General features: G+C 39.1%; 1 protein-coding gene across 1 annotated transcript; it reads left to right on the top strand.

Annotated features, from left to right (window-relative positions):
* Positions 1-508: 508 nt before the first annotated feature.
* Positions 509-6,560, top strand: LOC109217790 (U-box domain-containing protein 3). The gene is made up of 5 exons (XM_019382057.1): positions 509-765; positions 2,099-2,378; positions 3,703-3,819; positions 3,952-5,832; positions 6,147-6,560. Exons 2-5 carry the CDS (start codon positions 2,103-2,105, stop codon positions 6,210-6,212), a joined length of 2,340 nt encoding a protein of 779 aa, XP_019237602.1. The 5' UTR covers positions 509-765; positions 2,099-2,102; the 3' UTR covers positions 6,213-6,560.
* The last annotated feature ends 3,206 nt before the right edge of the window (positions 6,561-9,766 follow it).

The following is a 9,766-nucleotide window of genomic DNA, read 5'->3' as shown; positions in this document are numbered from 1 at the left end:
GAGCGCTCCCTACCAAGGATTTTTCTATATCCAGGGCTCGAACCCAAGACCTCTGGTTAAGGAAGAGCAATCTCATCCACTGCACCACATTCTTTGGTGGTTGAACAATATAACTTTTGACAATAAAAGACATGATAATTGAAAAATTAAACGAATAGAAAATTTTAATATTTTCAGCCCAACTAAAGAGGTTATTGCTTTCATCTCATTTGAAAAACTTTTCTTTTTTAGAAAGGAACAATAATATTTGTTATTTAGCACTCCAAATTCATTTGGTAATAATAATTATATTTGTGATGAGCACGGAGAAAAAAATATTGAACTCTATCAGGAGGGTTCATTAGTCATTTCAATTACTGTCATTTCTGGAAAGTAAATGGATGGTACTCTCTGCGATGTTCCTAGAAATCATTTCCCCTTATATCAGTTCATAATTTAGATTCCTATTACCCCATAATTTAATCCATTAATTAATCACATTAATTAGTATAATAATTTTTCACAGCATCACCAAACAATCTGCAGCTATAAAGGGCCCCACCAATTTAACATTATTTTCTTTTCTTCCCTTTTGCTCCTTCTCTCTACAATGAAACACTGCAAAAAGGGTTGGCAAGAATTGTTGGAGAAAAAGGAGTCATTTGATTCTTGAGCTTTATTCTATGCTCAACCCATTTGAATACTCATGTTCAGATTTTTTCCCTTTTTAAAACACCATTGTTTCTTCAAGATCTGATTTTTTTTCGTGCACCATCTAAGCTCCAGGTACAACCAAATCTGCTGTTTTCTTACTTTTAATTCAATCTGCTAATTGGATTTTATGGTTTGTAATTGTATTTTGTGGGTTTTTGTTTTTATCTTAATTTTTTCAATTCTGTTTTCAGCTTTTCTTGTTTGAGGTAGCTGTGGTTTGCAATGATGTTTAATTGTTAAGTTTCGGGAGTTGCCAATAAACAGTGTATCAATATCATATGTGCTAAATTTTAAAATCTCTTTTCTTTTTTGGTGTCTAATTCAAATGTTTTTTAATTTTGGCATTGTGGTTTCAGTATATCTAAACTTTGGAAAGTGAAAAAAAGGATTTGTGTGAACTCATTTAAGGAAATAGAATTTGATGGTAATTCTTTAACTAATGCTGCTTGTTATTGCTCAAGGTACTTGACATTGAAATTTTGTGCTAATTTGTCCAATCTGTGGAAAAATATGGTAGAAATAGTAGATTTTGACTTTTAAAGAGTTGTAGGACAGACATTTGACATAAAGTAATTCTATTCATACTGCTTTCCATCTAAGCACATGATAGCTATATCAAACTGTCTCAAGATAGCATTTGTAGTTTGTAGTTCATTGAATAGATAATAAGATCGATGTCCGGACTTCACGTCATGCTCCTAGATCACTTATAATTGTTTGTTATATTTGTTTCTCTTTTGATCTCTTGTTCTTGTTAACTTGTTACTCCTCTCTCTCTCTCCCTTTTAATAATATGTGAGACACTTGGGCATAGAGTTACGATGTTAGTTGATTTGCATAGTATTATATAAGTAGCATTGCAATAATATCAAAATGATGGGTGAGAGAAGTTACTTCCATAGAAAAAAAGAACATCAGATTTCAAGTTTAAATAGGTAGTGAAATGAATTAAATTCTAGAAACTTGTGAAAATCGTTATGATTAGATTATTGGTGGAAATATATTAAACATCTTGAAGTTCGAATATTGTTATTTGTAACAGTGGTGTTCAGGCCAGTTTGCGCGCACCTATCTATTTCACTTGGTACCTTCTACTACCCACTAGCGTAGGTACCAAGTGCGTCTGTTCACCAGTGCTTAGGTAGATGGTAAGATATGACCTAGTGTTTTGGAAGTTCTGATATGGAAAGAGTATTCTATAAGTTGGGGCAAAAAGATTACCAAACTGATCAGTTTTTGCTGTCGGAGAATTTTTTGTGAATCATATAAGAAGCAGGTATAAGAGGGGTAGTTGTTCTGTTCAATCATCACAACTACATCTAACCTACATCTTTCCACCCCTCATCTTGACTATCTGTTGCCAGTCGCCGCATAGATAATATGCTTTTTGATTTATGCATGACAGGTTAATGGAGTTGACATCTGTAAGGTGCCTTATAAACAGTATCTCTCGATTCATTCATCTTGTGACGTGTCTAACATCAAAGACTATGCCTGGTCAAAAGAGTTATAAAAATATTGCGACTTTGTTGAAGCTTTTAAAACCGGTACTTGATGATATTGCTCAACAAAAAGCTCCTTCCGATGAAACCATATCAAGGCAGTGTGAAGAGCTGGACATAACCATTAATGAAGCTAGAGAATTACTGGAAGAATGGTCTCCTAAGAAGAGCAAGATTCTCTGGGTAACGGCCATTTTTAATTTCCTTCTCTGTTGTAGACATATCCTCACAAAATGAAGGAAAACTGAATGCAAAATTTAGGATCTTCTATAGGTTGCAAGGCAGAGTTATTCGATCTGACTGTTGTTGCCTAATTAAGTATACACTTTCATGTTTCAGCTTCCAAAGAGTTTGCACTTTGTAATTTCTGTTGCATTGATTTTGTTCAAACATAATTCATTCTAAAAGGATTCATCATCCATGATTAAATTCTGTGCTGTCAATGTTACATTGATTACTTGCCAGCGCATGAAGCTACCTCTTATTGTGGTTAGGATCTGAGTGCCAGTGTCATTTCCTTTACCTTTCGTGTTAGTTTGCTTTTTCTGTTTGAGACTAGTCGTTGTGGAATAATTCTGAGGAAATAGTCTTCCTCTCTAAGAAGAATAAAACTCTTGGCTGCCTGTACATGGTGTCCTCAACTGTCTTGTAGTGAGAGTTGGTGTTTCATTGTGCTGTTGATAAGTATTATGCTATTTTATTTGCTTTGATTATGCCAGACCAACTTTTTCTTATGTTAGATAATGTTCGTGTAATAAAGTCTTTAAATACCTTACATAGTCAGGCCTGCTCAGTATAGATCATGTTATGCACAGCTCCAATTACTATCTCAAAGTGCAGAAATACTGAAGTGTTGTTATCACATAAATAGAATGGCTTTATGTATCACCTATCAAAAAAAGGAATGAATATATGTATCTAGGAGACTAGTACTCTCATTTTGGACAAATTTTCTGCAGGCTTTTTATGTACTCGCCTTGCTGAGTAAGATCAATGTGTTACATTTATCCAGCTGATCTGGATGGGGATAAATATAATATCAATAACCACATCAAATGCTCATGTTTAAGCTCATGATTCATGAGAATGATGTTCTTATCAGTTCTCTAATGCTTTTTTCTGTCTTCCTCCTTGGAGGAGAAGGGCGACCTTTTATTGAAATCCGGATAAGTAGTAAATCTTTTACTTCTCATCCTCCATTTGTAAAATCTGGAAATTGGATCAAGCTGCGCGCCTGATATCATTTTACCATAAAATCTCCAGTTTGAAAAAATTTATTTCTTTTCAGTTATCATCCAGTTATCATACATGAGTTGAGCTTAAATGAAGAAACATGGTTAGTGAGGATTCGTATAGTCAACCCGACTTGTTTGGACTGAGCCATAGTTGTTATATCGTCCAGTTTTATTGAATTGAAGCAAAGTGACGGAAAATCAAATCTAGCCTATCACAAGCTTTTCCATTTCTATTTTTTTGATAAGAACTTATTAGATATTTGATATTCCAGGTTTTCCAGAGCGAGCCACAATTGCTGAAAATCCAGAGCCTTGCACTCAAGATATCTCACATTTTAAGTAAATTAGTAGAATCATCACCATCCACTTTGAGCCTTTCTGAAATTCAGGTCTGGAGCATTTTAAATATCACGAGTCTTTAGTTGTATCCTTCATTGTCTTGTTAGTATTGCATTAAATCTAGCTCAGTTAATTATTTGATCCTGACATTATCTGGACTGATTCCAATTTCTGTGCTTCAGCACTTCACACAGGAACTTCAAAATTGCGAAGTGGGGAAAATATCAAAACACATAAACGTGGCTCTTGAAGGAGGAAAGATTCTTCGTTCTGAAAGCCTGACAGAAATTATTCACTCCCTTGATTTGACATCTCACGAAGAACTCTTGAATGAATGTATTGCATTAGAGAAGGAGAGAATGAAGGTTAAAGATAATAAAACAAGAGGAGATTTGGATAAGATCACCATTTCCGTTGACCTCTTCTCTCATATTCGTGATTGTATGCTTGAACTTGACACCTTCAAGGCCATAGATGGTATTAAGATCCCTCCTTATTTCCGGTGTCCTTTGTCTCTGGAACTGATGGTGAATCCAGTCATTATTGCTTCAGGCCAAACTTATGAGAAGACTTCCATTCAAAAATGGCTGGATCATGGACTAACTACATGCCCCAAAACCCTCCAAGTTCTCGCACATTCAAATCTTATCCCAAACTACACTGTTAAGGCTCTGATAGAAAATTGGTGTGAAGAAAACAAGGTGAGACTGGACGACCGGAATCTTGAGTCCCCTCGTGATGGAATCTCATCAAAATCTGGACATCTTACTGATATGGACGACGTGCGAGGTTCTTCAGAAACTAGCAATTCAACATCAAGACTTTCTCTTCAAGGTGGACAAGCTTTTGAAAGTCAGAAAATTGATTGCACCTCTGAATTAAGTGAAGAAGAATTTAGTGCATGCAGTATCAGGGAGGCTGAAAAATCTGGCCACACATCCTCAGGGATTTCCTATAGCCACAGCAGGAGCGAATCAGTATCAAGTGCTGTTTCCAGTATTGAATATCTTCCCTCGGCGTCAACTGATGTCTCCAGGATATCAAGCAAACACGATAATGTGAGTGATACATCTGGAGAGGTACAATGCGATTACCGCGTTTCTTCTCCGTGTAACAAGAGTGTTGGGAATTCTCCTAATTTATCTGCAAGGCAATATCACAGCTCCAAAACAATGGGTGGAATGGCTGTGAATGGACTCCACAACCACGCTAGACAACTTTCCTTACCAACAAAATCAATGTCTGATGATCTGACCACGAGTTCCCATGTTGAAAAGCTTATTAGAGACTTGGATAGTCAATCAACTGAGGTGCAAACGACAGCTGCAGCAGAATTGCGGTTTCTTGCAAAGCACAACATGGAAAACCGAGCTATTATAGGCCGATGTGGGGCTATTGCTCCACTCATCTCTTTGCTACACTCTGATATGAAGTTAACTCAAGAGCATGCTGTCACAGCACTACTTAACTTATCAATAAATGAAGACATCAAGGCCATTATTGCAGAACAAGGAGCGCTTGAACCCCTTATCCATGTCCTGAGAACAGGAAATGCTGGAGCAAAAGAGAATGCTGCGGCAGCTCTTTTTAGTCTGTCTCTTTTGGAAGAGTACAGGAAAAAGATTGGGCGATCTGGAGCAGTTAAAGCGTTGGTTGATCTTCTTGGTTCGGGTACCATCAGAGGGAAGAAAGATGCTGCTACAGCATTATTTAACCTGTCAATATTTCATGAAAATAAGGCTCGCATCGTTCAGGTTGGAGCTGTGAAGCATCTCATTAGGTTGTTGGACCCTTCAAATGAATTGGTCGATAAGGCTGTTGCTCTTCTTGCAAATTTGTCTACTATTGCAGAGGGCTCCTTAGCTATTGCCCGAGAAGGGGGTATACCATCACTAGTCGAGATTGTTGAAACCGGATCTCAGAGGGGAAAGGAGAATGCTGCCTCAATACTGCTGCAACTGTGTCTCAACAGTCCAAAGTATTGTCGATTAGTGTTGCAAGAAGGTGCTGTCCCACCTCTTGTTGCATTGTCTCAGTCGGGCTCCCCAAGAGCAAAGGAGAAGGTACGTAGCTCGTCTTCTTTGAAGAGTGTTCTTATTTGTCCATTAACTAGAATACGTTTTACATAGGAATAGATTCTGCTCTCCTTATAGGAGGGTTTGTATGATCTGGTATGTAGCAGCGCTTGCGCTCTTGACAAACCTAAAGCTGCTTTTGACCACATTGAATATACACCCACAGTATGGTGACCTGGGGGTGTGCCCTGAAATGCCATGACACATTTTTTTCTCTTTCTTTATCCTTTTATTTTTCAATGTTAGTTATCGCAGCTTCAGGGTGATAACATTTGTATTTTTTTCTCCTTATGGTGCTGCAGGCACAACAACTTCTCAGTCATTTCCGCAGCCAGCGTGAAGGAGCCACGGGAAGGGGGAAGTCATGATGTAAAAGTTTTGACTCATTGATTCATGCTGGTTTGCTATGGGGTGAAATATTCAGAGTTGTTGTTTTCTTTCAGGAGCAATATTTTTTTAAGTTTCCCACATTCTTGTTTGTTTACCGTTAGGAAGTAGTTTGCTACTGGTTAGGAATTTGATATGTAAATGGTAGTAGATTCTTGTGTTGTAGCTTTCACAATTGGCAACAACTGCTAATAAGGTTTTGTCCCTATGGTTGCTTTTTTGTCTCTACAAGACCAATTGTTAGCTGGTAGATATTGTACATGTGTGAATACTGATGTTAGAATATGTGCATCGGACCCATCTTTTAAAGCATATGTTCTTGACGTTGATTCATTTTCTAAACACCTAGTTCATTTGTAATATCTTTTCTCCAAAAAAAGAACTTATTCGCACTCGGTGTAATATCTTATACTCCAAAAATATTTATACTTTCTTTTTCCAAATTCACACGTCCTACTCCCCTCAGTGCAATGTTTGAGAAGATTAGTAGAGAGATAAATGAAGATTTGTATTATACACTTATGTTAAGACTAATATGGCACTGCAATTGGAATTGTCCTCCTTCAGCATTGAGTCTAGGAATCGGCGAGCAAAATCTAGGGGATTGCAAACCCACCCACCACAAACTATTTATCCACCCTACCCATAAAGTTTTCTCCCTACCCTTTTTTAGCCAAGCGAAGCGAAGCGAAGCCAAGCCGAGCCAAGCCAAGCCGAGCCAAACCAAGCCAAGCCAAGCCGAATCAAGCCAAATCAAGCTAAGCTAGGTTAGGTAATTAATTTTAACCGGATGTATATCGTAATTAGTTTTTAAATGGGTTGAGAAAAGTAATTATTTTAAGCTCAATGGGTATTTTGCATAGATCGCTCTTTTCTTTTCGTGTTTGCTTCTAACAGTTTGTTTGGATAGTTGTTATATTGTATTACTATATTGTTAGCTTAAATACAATTCTTGTTTTGAATGTTATATAAATTTGATTGTATCCTATTGTTAAATCCATTGTTACAACGAAAAAGCCCGTTTTATGAAACAATTGATTTGATATGTTGGGATTGTTTCATATTTTTCTTTCCAATTATGCCCTACTTTTATCTTTTACCATATTTTTTTTATTATAATCCATCCAAATACCGGTAGTTTGTTAGTTGCTGCAACAGTTGAGATAGAGGCAGCCATTACTTTGACTACTCTGAAAATTACAGTTGAGACAAATGTCATGTCCTTAGTTGTTAACTAAGTACACGTGTGGCACTTGACAACTCGCTCACGACTACACTCAAGATCGCTAAGAGAATGGTAGAAAGAACACAAAAGAATTGTTAAATGAAGCTTTGTATTAGAGAGAACTTGAATGATTTGCTTTGAATTACAAATGAATGCCCCTCTTTATACACTAGTCTCCTAGGGTCTAGTGTGTAAATATTAATTGTTACACAAGTCCTTAATATTTACAAGATAAGGGCTTTCTCTAGAATTCTCTACAAGCCTAGAAGATTCCAAGGACTTTCCTAGCAAATCCATAAGGATTTAGGGTCTTCCTAAGGAAATGTCCATACTTCTCTAGAATCTTCTTACAAATGCTAGCTTTCCTCTTATGTAAGCTTCCACATGGCATTAATATATGCCATATGGCGCCTATGTGGCATGATGAAGTGGCGGGTCATCACACTCTCCCCCACCTAATATTGCGACGACGGGGGGAAATGCTGCTGCATAAACTCTCGGATCTTATCTTTGAATTGCCACAAGTCTTCATATCGTTTCCACGTGGCCTCTTCCGGTGATTGCCCTTTCCAATGGACGAGGAACATAGCGATCGATTTTGCCCTTGTTTTCGCCTGGCCTGGTAATCCATAATAGCCTCAATCTCCCGATCATGCGAGGCGGTGATAGTCATTGGCGCTCGACTTGATTGGCCCGTACTCGGATTATCCTTATCTTCATGATATGGCTTAAGCATGCTGGCAGGCATGAAAGACAGGGTAGATCTTAAGATACGATGGCATGTCAAGCTTGTATGAGATCTTGCCTACCTTGGCGACGATCTTAAATGGCCCTTCATACTTGCGAATCAGATTCTGATGCATGCCCCGTAGTGCTTTGAGCTGTCTTAGGTTAAACTTCACCATGACCATGTCCCCAACTCTATAGTCTGTGGGACGCCACTTACGGTCCGCAAACTTCTTCATCTTTTTAGCTGCCTTATCCAACTAGGACTTAGCAGTGTCAAGCTTCTCCTCCCATCCTTTGGCCATATGATAAGCCACTAAACTCTTTCCCTCTAACGCGGCTGGTAATGAATGTGGAGTTTGTTGTTGTTGGCGTGTGGCTAGCTCAAATGGTGTCCGCCCCGTGGACTCACTCCACTGCAAGTTATAAGGGAATTGGGCGATGTCTAGGAGCCTTGCCCAATCTTTCGGATGCGCGCATACATAATGCCTCAAGTAGCATTCTATTAAGGCATTGACCCGTTCCGTTTGTCCATCCGTTTGTGGGTAGAAACTAGTAGAAAAGTGCAGTTCCGTACCAAGTATGTCGAATAACTCTCTCCAAAAGTTTCCAATAAAACAGGGGTCTCGATCACTGATAATATGCCTTGGTAAGCCCCAATACTTCACCACATTATTAAAGAATAGCTTGGCGGCTTCCTTGGCTGTGCAGCCTGGTGAGGCGGGCATGAAGGTGGCATATTTGGAAAATCTATCCACGACCACCATAATAGTACCATAACCGTTGGTCTTTGGTAGGCAAGTGATAAAGTCCGTAGTCACGCTCTCCCATGGACGCTCTGCAATTGTAGTGGCTCCAGAAGTCCTTCGGGCTGTTGTTGCTCAACCTTGTCCTGCTGGCATACAAGACAAGTTTGCACATAACACTCTATGTTATCTCGCATTTGTGGCCAATAGTAGACTGACTCAACCAAGGCCCTAGTGCGACGTTGGCCTGGATGACCAGCCCACATTGTGTCATGACTCTCCCTTATGATCCACCGTCTATTGTCTCCAAACTTAGGAACGTAGACTCGCCGACCTGTGGTAAGCAATAGGCCGTCTTCTACCCAAAAACGTCTCGTCTTTCCCTGGTTGGCTAACTCGATAAGCTGTTTGGCTGCTGGATCATGTTGCATGCCTTCTTTTATAGCCTCACGAATGTCCCAACTTGCTGTTGTGATGGCAGCAAGCTCGGCTTTCCGGCTCAAGACATCGATTACAACTTTACCTTTGCCCGGCTTGTACTCCAGCACATAATCAAACTCGGCAAAGAAATCCTACCACCTAGCCTGTTTTGGTGGTAGCTTCTTCTGTGTCTGGAAGTAGCTAGTAGCCACATTGTCGGTCTTGAATGAACCTCGACCCGAGCAGAAAATGTCGCCATGTACAAAGGCAATGCACAATGGCAGTCATCTCTTTCTCCTGCACCGTGTAACGCTGCTCCGTGTCATTTAACTTGCGGCTCTCAAACGCTATGGGATGCTTATCCTGCATCAGGACACCCCTAATGGCAAAGTTTGAGGCATCTGTGTGCATCTCAAAT

This window comes from Nicotiana attenuata, unplaced genomic scaffold (genome assembly GCF_001879085.1).
Source record: "Nicotiana attenuata strain UT unplaced genomic scaffold, NIATTr2, whole genome shotgun sequence".
Taxonomy (NCBI): Eukaryota; Viridiplantae; Streptophyta; class Magnoliopsida; order Solanales; family Solanaceae; genus Nicotiana; species Nicotiana attenuata.
The sequence above is the reverse complement of the archived record's forward strand: the minus strand, read 5'-3'. Positions and strand labels throughout refer to the sequence as shown.